Source organism: Delphinus delphis, chromosome 15 (assembly GCF_949987515.2).
Source record: "Delphinus delphis chromosome 15, mDelDel1.2, whole genome shotgun sequence".
In the NCBI taxonomy this organism is placed as follows: Eukaryota; Metazoa; Chordata; class Mammalia; order Artiodactyla; family Delphinidae; genus Delphinus; species Delphinus delphis.
The window spans coordinates 17,689,562-17,709,991 of NC_082697.1; the positions used below are offsets into that span (position 1 = coordinate 17,689,562).

General features: G+C 49.0%; 1 protein-coding gene across 2 annotated transcripts in view; it reads left to right on the forward strand.

Moving 5' to 3' along the window:
* PTPRT (protein tyrosine phosphatase receptor type T) overlaps window positions 1-11,235 on the forward strand; it is a 1,079,376-nt gene extending 1,068,141 nt beyond the window's left edge. For both annotated transcript variants that reach the window (XM_060030771.1, XM_060030772.1), the window contains 4 exons: window positions 6,513-6,638; window positions 7,524-7,687; window positions 9,232-9,367; window positions 10,342-11,235. In XM_060030771.1, the coding sequence (XP_059886754.1) occupies window positions 6,513-6,638; window positions 7,524-7,687; window positions 9,232-9,367; window positions 10,342-10,395 (480 nt within the window). In that variant the 3' untranslated portion in view covers window positions 10,396-11,235. The remainder of the gene's footprint in view (window positions 1-6,512; window positions 6,639-7,523; window positions 7,688-9,231; window positions 9,368-10,341) is intronic.
* The last annotated feature ends 9,195 nt before the right edge of the window (window positions 11,236-20,430 follow it).

A 20,430-nucleotide genomic window follows, 5' to 3' on the forward strand; every position in this document is an offset into this window, starting at 1 on the left:
ATTCAGCCACTCTGTGTCTTTTGGTTGGAGCATTTAGTCCATTTACATTTAAGGTAATTGTTGATTTGTATGTTCTTATTGCTGTTTTGTTAATTGTTTTGGATTTGGCTTTTTCTGCTTTCTTCTTTTGTTCTCTCATGATTTGATGACTATCTTCAGTGTTATGTTTGGATTTCTTTTTCTTTTTTGTGTGTATATCTATTATAGATTTTTGGTTTACACTTACCATGATGTTTTTGTATAGCAGTGTTTATATATAGATATGATTATTTTGAGTTGATGACCTCTTAATTTCAAATGCATTTTTAAAACCCTACATTTGTACTCTCCTCCCCTCATGATTACTGTTTTTGATACATTTTATCTAATTGTTTTGTGTATCCTTTAACTGCTTATTGTGGATATAGATGATTTTACTACCTATATCTTTTAATCTCCCTATTAGCTTTGTGTGGTGGTGATTTCCTACCTTTACTGTATGTTTGCCTTCACTGGTGAGCTTTGTCATTTTGTAATTTTCTTGTTTCTAGTTGTGGCCTTTTCTTTTTTGCCTAGAGATCATTTAACATTTGTTGCAAAGCTGGTTTGATGGTGCTGAACTCTTTTAGTTTTTGCTTATCTGTAAAGCTTTGGATTTCTCTATCAAATCTGAACGAGAGCCTTGCTGGGTAAAGTATTCTTGGTTGTAGATTTTCCCCTTTCATCATTTTAAATGTATTGTGCTACTCCCTCCTGGCCTGCAGAGTTTCTGCTGAAAAATCAGCTGATAGCCTTATGGGAGTGCCCTTGTATGTTGTTACTTTTCCCTTGCTGCTTTTAATATTCTCTGTTTATCTTTTTGTCATTTTAATTACAATGTGTCTTGGTGTGTTCCTCTTTGGGTTAATCCTGTATGGGACTTTCTGCACTTCCTAGACTTGGGTGATTGTTTCCTTTCCGTAGTTAGGGAAGTTTTTAGCTATTACGTCTTCAAATATTTTCTCAGGTCCTTTCTCTTCTCCTTCTGAGACCCCTATAATGTGACTATTAGTGCTCTAGATATTGTCCCAGAGGTCTCTTAAACTGTCCTCATTTCTTTTCATTATTTCTTCTGTTCAGTGGCAGTGATTTCCATTACTCTGTTTTCTATTACTGTCTTCCAGCTCACTGATCCATTCCTCCATATCATTTAGTCTACTATTGATTCCTTCTAGTGTATTTTTCATTTCATTTTTTGTATTCTTCATCTCTGTTCAGTTGTTCTTTATCTCTTCTCTTTGTTTAAACTTCTGATTTCTCCCTCTGTACATCCATTCTTCTTCTGAGTTCTTTGATCATCTTTATGATCATTACTCTGAACTTTTTCTCGGGTATATTGCCTATCTCCACTTCGCTTAATTCTTCTTCTGGGCTTTTATCTTGTTTCTTCGTCTGGAACATGTTCCTCTGCCACCCCATTTTGTCTAAGCTGCTATTTGTATTTTTATATATGTGGTAGGTTAGTTACGTTTCTCAACCTTGCATAAGTGGCCTTCTGTAGAAGATGTCCTGTGCATCCCAGCAGTGCACTCCCCTCTCATCACCCAAGGTATATGCTCTTGGGGTGCCACCTAAGACGGCTGCATGGGTCCTTCTGTTGTGGCGGCATATGTGGGCAGTCTGGTAGGCTTGGTTGGCCCCTGGCCCAGTTGGTTGCCAAGCTCTGCCTTGTACAGATGCTGCTGGCTGCTAGTTAGTGTGGCCTGGTCACAAGGCACTGGCTGCAGAACCCTAGGGGTGTCCCGGGGCTAGTGCTGGCTCACTGGTGGCCGGAGTCAGGGTCCCGCAGACTCTTGGGCTGTTGCTGATCCACTGGCAGGTAAAGCCAGGTTCAGGGGTTAGTGCCAGGCAAGCAAAGCCAGTTCCTGGAGTCTGGCTGCAGGGCCCAGGGATCCCGGAGCTCATTTCAGGTTGGAGGGGGGCAATTCCCGACACAGTTGGGTATGGGGTCTAGGGTATCTCAGAGCTTGCGTTGGCCTGCTAGTGTACAGGGCCAGGGCCCAGCTGGTCCCAGGGTAGGCTCTTGCCTACTGTGAGCGGGCTGGGTCTTCAGGGCTTCCTGAAGGGAAGGGCCTATGCCTCCCCACTGGGAGGTGGAGTTGGGTCTTGGCCCTCTGGTGGGCAGGCCATGTCTAGGGGCTTTTCTAGAGGTGACTGTGAGTTCATGAAGTCTTTAGGCAGCCTGTCTGCTGATGGGTGGGGCTGTGTCCTTGCCCAGTTAGTTACTTAGCCTGAGGCATCCCAGCACTTGCGCCTATAGGCTTTTGGGTGGGGTTGATGAGCCAGGATGGCAGCCACCACCAGCAGTGTTCACACGGTAGAATGTTCCCAAATATGGCTGCCACCAGTGTCTATGGCCCCAGGGTGAGCCACAGCCATCCCCATCTCTCCGGGAGGCTCTCCAAGACCAGCAGGTAGGTCTGGCCCAGGCTATCAAATTGCTTTTGCCCTGGGTCCCAGTGAGATTTTGTGTGTACCCTTTAAGAGTGAAGTCTCTATTTCCTCCAGTCCTGTGGGACTCCCAAAATCAAGTCCCACTGGCCTTCAAAGCCAAATGCTCTGGGGGATCATTTTCCCGGTACCAGACCCCCAGGCTGGGGAGCCCAACGTGGGGCTCAGAACTCTCACTCCTGTGAGAGAACCTCTGTAACGTAATTATTCTCTAGTTTGTGGGTCGCCCACCCAAGGGTATGGGATTTGACTATGTTGTGAGTTTGCCCCTCCTACCTGTCTCTTTGTGGTTCCTTCTTTATGTCTTTAATTGCAGAAGATCTTCTGGTGGTAGGTTCCAGTCTTTTTCACCAATGGTGGTTCTGCAGATAGTTGTGATTTTGGTGTGCTCGTGAGAGGAGGTGAGCTCTGGGTCTTTCTACTCCACCATCTTGGCGGCTCTCCTATAAACTGTCGATGCTTATGTGCTCATGGTCTGGCCCTTCAGTTCACATAGAAGTGGAGCTGAGACCACGTAAGTCACCAAGGGAGCAAAGCTCAGTTCCTCACCAGCTTCCACAAGAAACCCCCATGCACACTGAGCATTGTCCGTGTTTGTTATTATAAATTTGCTTAATATTTAGGAGTTTAGGAGAGGGGGGCTCACATGACACACTGATTCCCCCTCAGCCCTTTCACTGGTTCCCTTATGCTCCTACTTTCCCTCTTCCATCTCCTAGGTCCCTCTCAAGAACAACCCACAGGCCTCTCTCCTCTGCCATGCAGAACAGTGTCCCCATATCACAGGTGGCACCTGTCCCCACTGCTCTGTCAGGCTGGCTGACCAGGAATTTTCACAAGGGCAGTCCTTTGGGTATTATTATCCTAAAGGGAAATTTTCATACGGGCTGCTAAGTAGAGGGAAAAAGACCCTTCACTTTATCCACCTTGTTTTGAGTGACCCTCTCCCACACTGCCAAATAATTATAGCTTACATTTATGGAGTACTTACTAGCTACAGACGCCTGCGCTAAGTAGACACATTCAGATTCACAGCCACTCATCACTTAACCCAGAGAAGCTAAGCGATGTGACCAAGTCACTCAGCTAGGGAGTGACAGGGCTGGGATTTGAGCCCAGGGCGCTTCAAGCAGGAGCCCCATTACCTTTTGCTAAGCTGCATACATGGGCCAAAGTGGTGGTACCCACTGAGGCACAACCCCAGCACTTGGACACCAGGACGGTCTTGAGCTAAACCTTAGAGGACATTTCTTATTGATGAGAATCATTTCCGAGCCCCAGAGGGTCACCAGGAACAGAGCATGGGCTTCCCCCATTCTCTCTCCCATTTCCCATGGCTAGATGATGTGCAGCGTCCCGGCCTGGGGGCAGACCCTGATGATCCGTGGCAGCTGAAATACCACATCTGCCCACACGTTACCCGGCTGAATGTCACCCAGACCATTGCTGATGTTGTCTCACGGATTAGGGAACTCAAGTGAAAGGCTGGCTCTGATGTAGGATTAGAAGGACCCTGCAACCTTTCCCAGCCCTCTGGACATGGTGGAGAGTGACCTGGAAAATCAAATGCAGAGAAGTGTCCCAAAATAAAGGAGTCTTGTTTGAGGCAGAGTAGAACCTATTAGCTTGAGAAATTGGTCTGGAAATCTTATTAAAAGAGACAAATCGTTCCACATTCTCTCCAGACTGAAAATATTGGGGATAATAGACTTTCCTTGATGCCTTGGACCCATGTACCTCATGTCAGGATCAGAGCCAGCCTCTGGCAAGGCATGATTCAATGCAGGTAATGAAGGCAATTATGTTTTTTAAATTGGCAGTTCTGATTAATGCTGATTTCTCTAGCCAGCCACAGACATTATACTGGTCCCTCATTACTGTGAAGGTTGCAGGTCAGAAGAGCCAATGGCAAAGAGAAATGAAGTTCAAGTTGTGGATTTGTCATTACTGCACAGCTCAGCAGATGACTGTCCAGCCACAGAGACCGCTGTGACCACACACACACGCGCGCGCCCCCCCAGGAAAGCAAGGCATCATGAAACTTAATCTTGCTTACCTTTGCTATTTAAGATGGGTGATAAGAGGAAGAATTCTTCAAATTTATGTTAGCTATGATCATTGTTGTTGTTTTTGTGCAGCACCTAGAGAGTAAGAATGATATGAGTCGCTGCAATATAGTGGATGCTGGCACTCTGCTAAGGGCTTTCTTCCCATATGTTCTCTCTTTATCCTTAGAACAGCCCTATAGGACAAGAGTTGGCCAACCTTCTCTGCAGAAAGAACCAGATAGGAAATACTTCAGGTTTTGCAGGCTGTGTGGTCTCTGTCACAACTACTCAAACCTGCCGTTATAGCTTGAAGGCAACCACAGAAAGTATGTAAATGGCTAATATAGCTAGATTTCAATAAAGCTTTATTTATAGAATCAGACGGCTGGCCAGGTTTGGCCAGTGGGCCAAAATGTGAACAAATGTTATCCCTAAGCTAGAGTTTAGGTTCCACAGCTAGGAAGGTGGGAGATGTGTGCTTTTCCCTCCTACGGTCTCCCTCCTCCCTGCTCGTCCATTCTGCCTCTAGTTCTGGAGGAAGGATAGAATCAAAAAAGTTTTTGCATGTGACTACCCAGGGTGAGTTGGCTGTTCTCTCAATGAAAGCAAAAGCGATCACCTTCATGAAAATCCTGCATCCGTGGTGGTCATGAGGAGGCCACCGGATTGCCATGGGTAGCCTCTGTCCATCTAGTTCCTTGTCTACAAGCTCAGCATAGGCTGTGGCAGACCCCACTGAGATGCCAGGATCTCAGAAGCTTTGGTGGGTCTTTGAGTCTCAGCTACATCTTCCGGGAAACCCCCAGGTGAAAAGGCTTTCTAACACGTGGCCTCTTGATCCATGCTGGGGTGGTCCCAGCGAGCCTTAGCTCTCTCCTCCTTGCCCCTGGACAGTGTCCATCTCCACGCCCCTTGGGAACCAGGAGTTGAGGAAGCATGCTTTGCCTTGCTCTGAGCCACAGCCTGTGCCACCTACCTTAATATTTCTTTCCCCAACTGTAGTCATCTAGTGACTCAACAGATCCGGGGCATAAAGTATCTGTCTCTCACTCGATGACACTATAAACTTAAGGGACAATTTATGATCCTAGACCAGGCTTTCTTAGTCTCTGCACCATTGAGCACTGGGGCCAGATTCCTCTCAGGGGGGCGTCACATGCATTGTAGGATATTTAGCAGCAGCCTGGCCTCTACTCACTAGATGCCCATAGCAGCCCCCACCTGTGATCGTCAAAAATGTCTCTAGAATTGCCACATGTCCCCTGGGTGACAAAGCAACCTCTGCTGAGAAGCATTGTCTTAGGTTGAAAAGCAACCACTGCCTTTTGCTCTCAGCTGTAGGTTCTAATTTCTAATTCCCAAAAAATAGAAAAGGTAATAGGCAAGATCTCTCAATACCATGTTACATTATCTTTTGGTGCAAGGTAAGCATAATTAGCCCCATTTTACACAGGAGAAACTGAGGCCTGGATGGCACAGCTAGTAAGCAGCAGAGACTGGATTTGAACCCAAGCCTGTCTGATGCCAAAACCTATGTATTTTTTAAAACTACTCATGATCTGATGATGAAATAAACACTGTGAAGGTTTTCCTAGAATGGGGGAAAGTTGCTATGATTTGTGTTGAACTAAAGATTGTAGTTGCCCTTCCTCAGAGTGTTCTATCTAACCCTTACAGCAGCACAAGGTAGACAGTATTTCCCCCATTTTACAGATGGGGAAAACTGAGGCCCAGCAAGCCTAACGAATGGTTTGAAATCAGCACAGCAAAGATGTTTAAGCCCAGTGTTTCTGTGCTCAGAGCTCTGACTTTTCAACAACCAGGAAAATGGGTAGCTGTTCCCCAACAGGAAAGCTGAGCCTCATTTCCTACATAAAACTCTACCTTTCTAGCCAATGTGTCCTGCAGGCAGTAAGAAAGGCTTCATGATAAATGAAACCAATGCCCCCGGCCCCTGACCTTAGCCTTTTTCTGTGACCCCTTTCCTTACCTCAGCTCTGTATGCAGTACTGGCCTGAGAAGACCTCGGGGTGCTACGGGCCCATCCAGGTGGAATTCGTCTCCGCAGACATCGATGAGGACATCATCCACAGAATATTCCGCATCTGTAACATGGCTCGGGTAAGTGTACGGCTGCCACTGCTTCCCAGACTCCTCCTTCCCAAAACAGATGGAAGCTGCCGGGAGAGGACCCCGCAGGCCAGCCAGGAGTCTGTGCTGTCCTCTCCTGTTCATCTCGTCCTTGGGGAAGTGACGCCTTTGCCAATTCCGGCTCCAGACCCAGCAATGGCTCCCACACACAGAGACACATAGGGGGACATCCAGCCTGCCATCTGCCTGTTTCCTGACACACTTGCTCCCATGTAGACACAAAATCTCAGAATGTAGCGCTTCCCTGTGTCACGCTGTTTCGGCATGAGTTGATGCAGCCTTTGATTGGATCCAGTAAGCTCTGGGCTAGATGGTGGGAACACCAAGATGGAAAATAGTAAGTTGCTTCCATGAGGAATTTCACTGCTGGGTGGAGTAGTATTGGGTGGGAGGGAACAGGTGAGTGATCTATGAAATGGTGGCTAACTAAAGTGACCTTGGTCTTTACTGGGGGCTCGTGGTGAACAGGATTCAGTCCCTGCCCTCAGAATTCTCTATCTAATGGGAAAGCGAGACGTGTTTTGGCTCATGAACTGCAGAAAGGGAGAAGAATCCTGCCCAGTACTCAGGGAAGGCTTTCTAGAGAAAGGGGCATTTGAATTGGGTTTTGAGGACTGAGGAGAAGTTTTTCAGGTAGAGGAGGGATGCAGAGCAGTCATGGCAGGAGAATCAGTGTGCACAGAGGTGTAGAGGTGGGTATGGGGATAGCGTGTGACTCTCCCCATGAGGACATTATAGCGTAGACCCCACTTATTCCATCTTCCACTGCAATGCTGCAGCCTCCAGGGTATCTGGAGGGCCTGCATCCCTAAAGCATCCCCAGCAGAAAAGCCCTAATAGCCTCTCTCTTCTCAGCCACAGGATGGATATCGTATAGTCCAGCACCTCCAGTACATTGGCTGGCCTGCCTACCGGGACACACCCCCCTCCAAGCGCTCTCTGCTCAAAGTGGTCCGACGGCTGGAGAAGTGGCAGGAGCAGTACGATGGGAGGGAGGGACGCACTGTGGTCCACTGCCTGTGAGTATGATGGAGGGGTCTCCAGGGCAACTGGGTGGTGGGTAATGGGACATCCCTGAGGATGCCGCTGGCCACAAATACCAGTCCTAGGCATGCCTGGCCATACATCCTTACAGGCCAATAGGAGTGTAGTCGAGGCATTACAGTCCTTTTAATGGACTGGGATTGCAGCCATAAAGCTATGTGTGCAACAGCTGATTCATGATCACTCACTTTGCTTAGAACTTAAAATGATTTGGGGAGAAGTGATGGACAGGGCCTCACTCTTTCAAAAGGAAGTTGAGTCAAAGTCTTCCCTTTTTCAGAATAATATTTCTGGAGCAGGTGGAGGAATTAATAACATCTTACCCTGGAATTGAGTTCAGTCATTTCAAAACCGGCTTATCGTGCCCCCTCTTTTCATGTGGTGCACAGATGTCAGGAAAATCAGAGAGCTTAAGGGAGGGGTGGACGGGGGGCCCTTCCTCCTCTTTCCCATGTGATTGTTTTTTAGCCTGCTTTTTTGCAGGAGTACCTTTTATTCCTGTCTTCCCCCGCCGAGGTGACCAGCAGTTTGAGCTGTAGGAAAGCACAGGGGTGTCCTTCTGTCAAGAGACTTTGGCATCCTTGGAGGGCAGAGACACCAAAACAGACACTGAAATGCAGGCACTGGCCAGTGAATGGAGGGCAACTGTCTGTACTTGAACCATCTGGTCGTTGGGTGTCCTGTGGATAAAACATCTGGGAGGTAGACTCAGTGACTTATGTTCTCTAGACACAGACCATTACATGACATCATTAGTTGCTCTTGGCAGTACGCCCAGGAGTTCCAAATCTGGCACATTCCTAAAGAGGTTTTCTGTAAGAGTTGGAGGGGTGTTTCTATGAAGATGACTTATGGAGCATCAGAAAGAAAGTGTGACAGAGGGATGACCCCGCCAAGAGCCCCCTTTCCCTATTTTCCAGGTCAGTAGGGTCTTGCTTAAACCAGGGAGTATAAATAGAGATGCATCTTTTCGGGATTCAGCATCTGAGACCCATCCCAGCCCCACCCAAAACCTAGGCTGGCTGACCCCAGCTAACAGAGGTGTCTCATGGTACTGCTGTCCTCAGCGGATGGAAGGAACTAGGAATAAAAACACACGCAACCTTCCGCTGTCTTCACTGGATGTGTAGGTGGACGCAGAGCATCCTTTTGGACAAGGACACAGGCACCACACGGACAAAGACACTCTGTCTGTCCTGGGGGTTTGGGTCAGTGTGCCGTGGGTGGCAGTCACATGCTGCTAGAACCAAGGAAACATCAAGCTAAGTGAGCTTTCAAAGGTTATCAAATGAAGAACCTGAGGCTCAGACACAGGAAGTGACTTGCCCAAGGTCAAAGCAGGTTCACGGCACAGATGGGACTCCAACCATAACTCATGGCTCAGGCTAAGACTTTCACCACTGCCTCACCTTGCATTTGCCAGGGCAGTCACCCTCCACTACTGCCAACACGGCCTTAGGCTCAGCAGGTGCCTGAGGGGTACCCAGGAGTCTCGCTCACCTTTTTGCTGTGTGTTTAGAAATGGGGGAGGCCGCAGCGGAACCTTCTGTGCTGTCTGCAGCGTGTGTGAGATGATCCAGCAGCAAAACATCATCGATGTGTTCCACATCGTGAAAACATTACGTAACAACAAGTCCAACATGGTGGAGACCCTGGTGAGTGTCCCGAGAACTGTTCTCCAGTAGCCAGGGGCTGACCGTAGTTCCCTTGACCTGAAGAAAATAGCATCAGAGTAAAAACACTCAACAGCCGGATGCTTCCTGAGCACCTGCAGTCACTGCCCTTTGCCCACAGTTACCTGCTTCCTCCCTCCAGCCTCACCAGCTTCTCTTCTGCAGAGTCCAGATATTCGTCTTGGCACACGCTGCGTTGTTTTACTCTTTCCACTCTGGGAAAGTATCACTGATTCTGGCTTAGGGGAAGGGATTCTGGATTAGTAGCATGTGAATTAGGTTTTTGACTCAGTCCAGTCCCATTCTAATTAATTTATGCTCATTTTTATCCTATAAAGCATTGGGCTAGGACACTGTGAAGGAAGGGATAGGAAGAGACTGGGGGCAGAGCTCCAGACGTTAAGAAAGACCTGGTGCAGAGATGGAGACATACCATACACAGGGAACTTTAATGAGTCTTCAAGTCTGTGCTAAGTGTGGTCTTACCCAAAGTGAGGGCCTACTCCAAGTCTGGTCCACAGACCAGCAGCAGCAGTAGTGTCACACGGGAGCCTGGTAGAAATGCAGACTCTTTTTTTTTTTTTTTTGCGGTACGCGGGCCTCTCACTGCTGTGGCCTCTCCCGTTGCGGAGCCCAGGCTCCGGACGCGCAGGCTCAGCGGCCATGGCTCATGGGCCCAACCGCTCTGCGGCATATGGGATCTTCCCGGACCGGGGCACGAACCCGCATCCCCTGCATCGGCAGGGAGACTCTCAACCACTGCACCACCAGGGAAGCCCGAAATGCAGACTCTTGAGCCCCACTCCAGATCTATTGAATCTGAATCTGCGTGGACAATTTTGAATTGACTGTTAGTATAGACATAGATAATGTTTCCTCCATAATCTGTATCTCTAAACTAAATGCATTTTCCCTTTCCATCTTCTCTTCTCCCTCTCTGCCTCTCCTCCTCTCAGGAACAGTATAAATTTGTATACGAGGTGGCACTGGAATATTTAAGCTCCTTTTAGCCCAATGGCGTGGAGAACTTGCCAGAGTCCAGAGGCTGCTGCAGCCAACCCCCTTTTCTGTGAACGGCAGCGACTGGGCTCAGGGGCTAGGCGGTGGCGCCCTGCCCAACTGCAAGGAGAAGACTGGTGGGCCTGTGGTCCGTGGTGGGCTCTGTACCTTCGGAGGAGTCTCCAGTTGCTGTGGAGGACGCCGCCCTGAAAGGCCCAGGCTTCTTTTCCAACCTCAGGCACGGGCCCATACAGAAGTGCACCTGTATAGCAAGGCCCGGATTTTTCAGTGCCCAGACCTCTTCCTTTTGCTCTTTTCAGGTTTGTGAATCTCGAGGCAAGCTGACTATGTGGGTACAGGGGAGTGACAGGCCTGGCAGCACGTCCTCTGCCCTCCGTCCTCTGGGCGGTGGGGGGATGTGTGCTTTCCTCCTCCACGGGGTCGTGAATATGACCAGGCTCTGCTGCCGTCTCCTTCAGGGACCTCTGGATCATTGGGACTTCAGAATGCTCCCGAGACTACAGCAGAGGCCCCCATCCTCCCAACTAACCTGCATGGGGCTTGGCCCACCACCATTGTGTACTCGTCCCCCAGCCCAGGCCTTGATCTTCTGTCATTCACTGGCCAGTCCGCTGTGTCCGCGGCAGTCCTGGACGAAGGTCTGCTTTGCGTTTTTGTGGTCAGTGCGGTGGGGCAGAACTGCAGGGGACTTTGCTGCTGCTCCTTGTGTCTGTGAAGAAGGACTGCCTCCCTGGGGCACGGCTCTGGCTGACCCTGTGTGTCTTGGGCGGTGGCTCCTTTGGGAGGGATGAACAAGTTAAGATTTGATGATTTTCCAAAGTGTACGTGTAAAGAAACTTTCTTTTGGAGGGTGTAAAATCTTCCTTAGTCTCATATCAAAAAAAGGTGGGAGGGACGTTTGGTTGTGTAGCTATAAGACAAATCTCTGGGGCCTGTTATCTCTCCTGGAAATGTCCTCAAAAGGTCCCAGCCAGGGACAGCACAGCCACTGAACAAGGGAGAGATAGGCTGAAGGGCTAGTCTGAAGACAGTCCCTTTTGGCCTTTGGGGCAGATAGACAGAGTACCAGCATAACCTCGGATCTCCAAATTTGAACACCTTCCTAGAGAAACTCAGCTGCCATCTTAGAAAATAGTCATCGTAAAATAGGACAAGGGGATGAGACCTGGGGAATCTAGACTCTTGCCCAAAGTATGGGTCAGTCAGTGACAGGGGCGCCAGCACTGGCTAAGTATCTCTTATATGCCAGGCTTGGCAAGTTCTTGGAACCCACCCCCGCCCTCCCTGAGAGAGCTATGCACCTGTTATCATCCTTATTTTACAACCAAGACACTGAGGCGTCTTCCTCAGTCATGATGTTCTGGTTTCCAAAAGGCAGGTAATAGTGATGAGACTTATTTGTAATGTTTTCTTCATCCTTTTCTCAGCCAAGCAATTCTTATATGGACGGAAAATAAGGCCAGAAATTTCTGAGCAGAGAACTCCACAAATGGGAATTTAATTCTTTCTTTCCTATGCCAATTTTTCTGGGAAGCTCAGAATTTCAGATATATTATTTCAGCAACTCATTCCCAGCTCCCCAGGAAAGCTAGTCCCATCTCCTTTCTTAGCCAGTGAAAACAATTCCCTGTGCCCTCAGGCGGTGAGGTCTGCCAGCCAGGGACACTCTACCTTGGTCTCTAGCTGGTGCTTTGGTACAGTACCTGGCAGCCCCCGGGTGGCCTGGGATCCAGGAAGCTTCATCTTGAAGGCTGGTCTAGCTCCAGAGCAGCCATGAGAAGCATAGAATTCAATAAGGCACAGTGTTCTCCCTAAAGAACTTACTGTATCCTGGGAAAACTGAACCACAGCGCAGCTTACCAGTGTTACACGAGCCTCACAGCAAGAGAGATTCAGCGTAGAGCTTTCTAGAGGAGGTGACATCTATTCCACTGGGTAGAAAAAGGAAGAAAAGGAAACTCAGGCCAAGGGATCAGCATGTGTGAAGACAAAGAGGTGTGCAGAATCCTTGGCGGGGGGGCGGGGGGGGGGTGCGGTGAGATGGCAGATCAGCTCAACTAGAGCAGAACATGGCAGGAGGTAAGCCAGGGTCAGGGGGCAAATGCTCCACCAGCAGGGCAGACTTGGCCCCTGCGGGCAAGAAGGACGCAGTGGAGCTTTGAGTGATGTGCTCAGCTCAGTGCTAGAGGAGGCTCCCTCTGGGGCCAGTGGGGCTGCCTCTTTCCTTTCATCAGACACTGTGAAAATGGTCCCTTAAGCGTATACTTTGTAATATCACATCTACTTGTCTGTCTGCTCATTATTTTGTTGCTGGATCAGGAGACGCAGCTTCTGTGAGAAACTCAGGGTCTCTGCTCTGCCACGAAGCAGGGTGACCAAGCCAGACCCCTGGGCCCATGAGGACGGGACATGGAAGGAGCCCACAGAAGCTGTTCCCGTCAGCATGGGCTCTGGAACTGTCTGGAAGTCCAGGGACACCAGACTCGATCAAGGAAGGGCTGTCACTTTGGAGGTTCAAAAGGAAGCATCTCAAAGCAAAGGAAGGCGGAGGAGCCCCACCACGAACTTGCTCTTCCCCTTTCATGGTCCCTTTTCCTGGTCCCCAGGCCCTGGCCCCCTGCTGGCCTCCCCTGGCTCTAGTCTCGGCCTTCAAGGAGCCTGTGACATAGCAGATCAGCCGGCTATATGCTCCTCTCTCAGATCTGGGCTCATCCGTACAGAATGGGGGCTGGGAGAGGGTTGTGCTCTCTAACAAACACAAAGAAACCCTAGGATTTACTCTGCTCAGGAGGGGGCAGAATAGCTGGCAGATGAAAATGACAGTGGCTTCTATCATTTCAGATGGTAGGAATTTAGAATGTGACTTTGGGGAGAAGGAATTTAGAATGGAAACTCGGGCCGTGCTGGGTAACCCAACAAGGGCCAGTGATGGTTCCCCCAGCTTAGCAGCCCCGGCCCCCGTCATTTCCTCACAACCCAACCGCCCTCCGGAGGATGCAGGGCAGTGAACGGTCTCCGGCCAGTTTACACTGGAAGACGCGGAGGCTCGCGGACGGGGATGCTTTCCCCAAGATCCCACGTGGCGAGAATGTGGCAGGACGTGGATGAGACGGGGCGCTGGTGCCCGGGAATTTGGACTGGATCCCAGGAAAGCTCATGGGCAAGCAGCCCCTCCCCCGGGGTGCTCCACACTTATGGGGCAGGCTCACCGTTCACGACGCAGAGGGAAGTGGAACTCATGGTCTCTGGGTCTCCATGACAGGGCCCAGCCTCCTGTCTCTGGGCTGCCCAAGAGAGTCCCCTCACTTAGCACAAAGCCTCATGGCTCTCACCTCCCAGACGTGGACCCTGTTTGGAGGAGAGGCAAGGAATTAACGAGAAGCCAGGTACTGTCCCCACCTGACTGCATGTCTGGCCTAGACATCTTCGGGATGTATCCTAGCTGCATCCTAACACGTCGTCCTCTCCTCCTTTCCGGTACGAAGGTCCTGGGGCCGGGGGGCTCTGAGCCTCTAGATGGCTACAGCACGCCTCCCATTGTGGGAGCAGAAGGGATCAGATTGCTTTTACACTGTCTCTTTGGATGTAGCCCGGGCAGTGGCCTGCCTGCCACATGTCAGCCTTCCCGTGCAAGCAGCAGACCCTGTGCTGGAGACTGTAAACGTGAGCTCACCCAATTCTTCCAGCATTCCTAAGAAGTGCTTCTAATTGCCACCATTGTATAGATGAGGAGACTGAGGTTCAGAGGGATGAAGTCGTTGGCCCACAGTTCCACCACAGCTAGTAAAGGAGGGAGCCAGGATTTAAACTGGTTGTTTTGACTTCAAAGACAATATTTTCCCATGTCTCAGATTTTCCCATGGGGGGGGGGGGGGCTACCTGTAACAGCAAAGACTAGAGTGAAACAGGCCCAATGGATCTTGTAAAGCCCAAAGCAGACAATGGTCAGCTTAAAATTCCTTCAGTTTCATGTCTAGCAATTCACATAATATTTGCATTCTTCTCTAATTTAGCCTGATTTGTTTTCATAGAAGTGCATAAATATTTTTTTTAACCATGTGTGCTCTGGTCCCTCATGTGGCTTTGATCCCTTCAACTCACTATGATGGACCCTAGGGAATTACAGCCCAGTCTAAGAGGCACAATGCCTGGCCATGCTGCTTCCTCCTGAGGCCAATTCTAGACTCAAGTGCAGCCCACCTTCCCCTTAGCAGGTCCTATGGTATGGGGGTACCCTGACCTCACTGTTCATGGGTTGATCTCAACTCAAGTCTTCTTAAGTTGGATACTGGAAAAAAGCCATTGAAATCTACTAGAATTACAAGGACATGCCCATCTGGAGTGGCGACGGCTGAGCGCATAAAACCCTAAAGGGAAAGGAGGTGATGAACACAGCCTTACTCAGCAGATTCCTGAATGCTGAGGCCTCTAAAAGGCGGTGCCCTTAGTCTAGGTAGAGTCATACGGTTGCTAATGTGGGCCAATCTGAGGACACACTTCACGTGAGGGGCTGGGGGCTGGAAGCCTCGTCACTTTACTTCAACCCCACATACTCACTGGGTTCTTACAACACGCAGGGCCCCGGGGGGGTCTGCCATCAGGAAGCTCCGTTTACTATGGCACAGGCCATCCCTTGCTGAGACATGGGGTTGTGATAGGAAGGACTCAGTCTTTGGTTCTAATTCAGCCCAGCCATTTCTTGGCTGTAGAATGTTGGGCCAACCAACCAATTAGTGGGAAAAGATGTAGAAAGAGGAGCCTCGGCCAGGTAGAAGGGGTAAGTAGATCTGGAGAGCTTTGGGTAGGAAAACAGGAAGGCGAAGCCAAGTTAGGACCCGACAGGACTCCTCAGAACCAAGGTTGCATACGGTCTGCTGGGCTAAGTGGTCACTTCTGTGACACAGTAGGATGGGGGATGGAGAGGGACTGGCCAGAACCACCTGGAACAAAGGTGTTGCTTTTGAATGTGTCTCAGTATCTTGGAGAAAAGATGATAATCTTTCCCTCTGACCAATCACGTTTATCCATCATCGGTTCCCCGTTGGTAAGCTAGCCTCCCCATGCTCCACATTTCCTCAGTTCCGGTGTGAATCCCTGGTGTGTGTCCTCACTGCGGTCCACACAGTTGTGGTGTGAATCCCTGTTGTGTGCATAGAGGTGTTCAGTCTAGCAAGGATGCTGCAGACAGAAGTGAGGCCCAGGGAGGAGCAAACAGATGCTCATCATGTCATCTTTGCAGGAGTAACTGCCCAGCCCAGATACAGGGACACTGAAGGAGAGGGCAGCTCCCCTGTACCTCACAGGGGATGAAGAAAACCCCCTTCACTTAGCCTGCATCTGGCCTCTCCTGGGCTGGACAGAGAGGCCATCAGCACCAAGTTGAGTCAGGAGTAATGCCATGGAAAACACGGGTGAGCCTGTCGGTAAGATGACCACGATGCTAATTCTAAACCATAAGGCCAACACACTGTGCTGGGCCGGGATCCCGGGGGACAGGTGGTCCACCCAAGCTGCAGGGCAGAAGATGAGACATGAGTCACGTGGTGGCCGTGCATCTCCAAGCCCTGACTTGCCTTCCCCATCATCTAACTAGTCTGAGCTCCTTCTCAGCCCATGATGCCAGCTTCAAATCACAGCCAAATAAAACGGAAATAAGTAATGTGAACCCAGCATAGAGGGAACCAGCTGAGACAGCCTTGTTCCTATATCCCCATGCAAGGGTTCCGTGTTGGAGGTTTTCAACAGAGACGTGCCTAGCAGTGATAAAATGCAAAGCCTTGGCTTCCATCTATCCAGGATCTGCCTTTGAGGTCATACACTGTCTGAACAGCAAGGAGAGAAGTCAGTGGCAGAGAGTGGCGGAGGCTCCAGTTTTTCAGAGTCATGGGTATGATCCTCAGAAGCACAGAGAGATGGCTAAGCCATGCTTATGCACGTGAACAGACTCTCCTCTGGTTTACTGGTAGCCAGACATAGACTTTTGCGTCACACTGGCTGGCTGTACAACACTCTTGTAGGTACCAAGACCATCTCTTGCATCCCTCCTGCCTGCCTCCAGAAGAGGTGGAAAAGGGTCATCAAAGAGGCCACATTCACCCCCTCAAATCCACCCAAGAATGTTAGGTCCCAAGAGGCGGGGTCAGCACCCATAATGGTAGACCCCAGGCTTAGCATCCTAGTTATGCTAAGAGGTTGGGCTAGTCACTGCCATTGACACAAAGATGTAGGACTCAGCATGGGCATACTATAGAGTAAAGCTGCTGGGGCAGGGTTACCATGGAGCTTCCGTAGGTGTCTGAGAGCCGCTCTGAGCAGTGGGATCTGGACCCTGATCCCTGGTTGAAATGTTCAGAGAATGAGGGTCTGTGGTCCTTAGAGTGTTGGTCAGGAAGGTATTGGTACGAAAGCCTGGAGCTCAGGGTAATTATTATACTTTATGGTTCCTTGGTGAGTGGGATGCTTAGATTTGGGGGAGGAAAGGGATTACGAAGCAACCTGCCAAAACCGCAAAGTTGAGCTCCTGTACACATACTTCTGTGCCTTTGGGCTTATGAATACAAAGCAGTGGGCCCCCTTCGTGATGGTCCAACAAACTCTCAGTGCCCACTGTGCACCTATCTCTCCCATGTAGGCTGTTCTTTGGACCAAAGCCTCCAGGGCAGTCTGGAGGCTCAGAGGGCCAAGGGGTGACATCCCAGGTCAGATCAGACTTCTGAAGAGTTACGCAGAATACCAGTGCCCATACCCTCCATAGGCCTGCAGATCGTTAGATAAATTCAAGCACAGTTTGCTAGTCCCACATCACTCCTATGAGCGGAACGAGGACCAATGGGTGAAACTTCATAGCTGTAAGAGAGAACTTGCTATCTGCCAGAGATGAGTTCTGTCTCAGCAGCTGTTCAGCAAGAGCCAGGCATCTCTTTAAAGGGAAGAAAGAGCTTTGCTGAGAGGGCCTTTAAGTTTCTTCCACCCTAGATGAATGTATTACGGAGCCGGGACCTTGTCTGAACGCCTTCCTTCCTGCAGAGCACAGAGCCGAGCAGGTTGGGCTTGGTGTGTGCTGGTTGAAGCCCCTACTCTCCTGCTGCCCCAGCACCGCGCAGGCCAAGATGCTGCTCTAGCCACGCATCAAAGGCTCATCCAGGCTGGTTATCACCAAACAGCCCAGAGAGAGCAGCTGCTTTGCCACAGAACCCAGGCCCACCAAGATCTGTGACGAGACCAGTCATAATTTCGATCCGCTGGCCAACAGGGCCATCAGTGACAGCCAGAATCAGTAAAGGTCCAAGTAGGACCCAGAGTGGGGTTTTGCTTCCCATACACATTAACTCCAGAGGTGAATTCTACCCCTCCCCTCCGCAGTCGAGGCCTGATAGAGCAAATTGCAAAAGCAAAAGCACAGTGACTCCGTTGACGTGATCACAGTCATCCCCGGTACATCCATTTCATTGCCAGGTAGATCCTGAACCAGCCCAGGCTAATCCAGGCTCACCCATACTGGCAATCAGACTCAAAAGCACTTTCCTACCTTCTCTTTCCACCCTACATCTTACCAGCCAATGAAAGGCAAAGAGTTGGGGTTTCTACCATTGCCTTGGCCACTGGACACCATCATAGCCGCATAAGGGCCATCACGGGGTTCCCATCAACTCCAGGGAGACTGACATTTTCACGTCCACTGGGCATATGATACTGCACGAGACCAAAGTCTCCACACTGTTAGCAGCCTCCTCCACGAGTCCCAATGGCCTGCACTTGTACAGTTTGGGTGTTTGATAGATAAAGCACGTATGAGAAGAGAAAACAAAATAAATCAACTTTTTAAAAAAGCCAGCACTGTGCTGTCAATGTTCTTTTTTTTTTTTTTTTTCTTTCGAATTCTAGCTTCAAAAAGCAGAAGGTAAATAATGTCAGGTCAATGAATATCAGATATATTTTTTGACTGTACATTACAGTGAAGTGTAATCTTTTTACACCTGCAAGTCCATCTTATTTATTCTTGTAAATGTTCCCTGACAATGTTTGTAATATGGCTGTGTTAAAAATCTATACAATAAAGCTGTGACCCTGAGATTCATGTTTTCCTAAGATATTCTCACTGGTGTCTTCCTGAGGTTGGGTAGGGTGAGGTGGAGACAAGTTGAAGAAGGAGGAGAAGAAAAGCCTGTTACTGACTAGATTTCTTCATGTTCATTTAATCCTCACATCTTTGATGCAGGAAATATGAATTATCCCCTCTTTGCAGATGAGAATAGTTGAGGTTCATAGATATTCAGGGATATTTCATGATTTCATATTGCACCTGTAAAAGGGTTGAGTCTCAAAAGTTTTTCTCAGGTGGGGTCCACAGAGTGCTGGCATCGGAATCACACCAGAAGTTTGTTAAACAGACAAATTTTTAAGACCCTACAGAATCACAGTTTCAGGATCTGCATATTAACAAACTGCCTGGATGTATCAGCTAGCTATTGCTGTGTAACATACCACCCAAAATTCAGTAACTTTAAACAGTCTTTCATGGTGGTCAGCTGGGGCTTGAGCTAGGCCGAGCTCAGCTAATCTCAGCTGGTCCACTCATGTGTTGGCTAAGGACTCTGCTCCAGGCCAGGCTTGCCTAGGACATCTTGGCTGGTGCAGCCATGTTCCATGTGTCTCTTACCCTCCTCCTGGGACCAGCAAGCTAGCCTAGGCATACGCTTCTCCTGGTGACAGCAGGAACACGAGAAAGTCTGATCACATAAGTTGTTCTGAGTCATGTCTGCAACATCCCATTGGACAAAGCTGGTTGCACAGCATACTCAGAATCAAGAGTCAGGGGAAGATACTCCATCTCTTGACAAAGACCTCACTTCTCAATGTTGCAATAAATGCTGAGACTAGGTACCAAACCACTGGTGCCAGATGCAGACTTTAAACCTGTCATCTCAGAGCGTGGTCCACAGACCACCCATATCAGTTCACCTGAGAAGCTTCTAAACATGCAGAATCTGATTGAGTAGGTCCAGGATGGGTCCCAGGAACCTGAATGCTTAACAAGTGTCCCAGGTGATTGTAATGCGTGCTGAAGTTATGCAAGCACTCTTCCAAATGCTCTTAGAAGGGGGCAGATAAGGGACAAGGAGACAAACCAGTTCCCAAACTAGGGTATGAGGCTGCCAATCTCTGATGCACATGATGCAATGCTCTCTGCTTTACAGGTAAGCAGAAGAAACAGCTGGAACCAACTCCTTGGAATTGACTGGCTTCCCAGTTCTTTGTACGTATCCAGGTATAAGTACAAGCTGGAAGCATGAGCCATAGGGCCAGAGCCCTGGTTCACTTTGTTCTCGTTCAGCCTTAGGAACCCTGGCAGTGCTCTCCAACGTAAGAGACCTAGATGTAGTACCCACCCCTGGCAAGCCAAGAGCCTGGAGAACGCACACTTCCCAACTCAGGTCCTAAGAGGGGAACCCGGTGGCCAGCCAGCTAGTAATCCTTGTCGCTTTGTCCTTGGTCATGGTAATCTCATTTATTCTGCCTGCTATATTTATTCTTTTGCCACAAATGTGATAGTTGATATTGAGAAAATTAGAAAGAAGAAGAAAAATCTCATGCATCTCCTAATAAAAAATACTTTGGGGTGTATCATTTCCCTCCCAAAATGGAAATACCTTTTAAAGACTTATTATAAAAGTAGCATACACTCACTTGAAAGAATTCAAAGTAAAGTTTTTTGAAGCATGAGGTAAAGTCACCACTTTCAAAGGTACTTGTTAATATTTGTTGCTATTGCAGACCTTTCTATACATATATAAATATACATAAATTTTCTATATAAATGGCATATATATGTGTGTGTGTATATGTATGTATATGTGTATGTGTGTGTATATATATAAGTTCTGAGACAGGCTTCTTTTCACTTAACACCATGCATGCCATCCATGGTCATATTTCCATGGCAGTATGCTTTTGGGCCCCCATTAACAGTGAGGGACACCCACCCCATGTGTGCCAACCCTGGAGATGGGCCAGAGTGACACAAT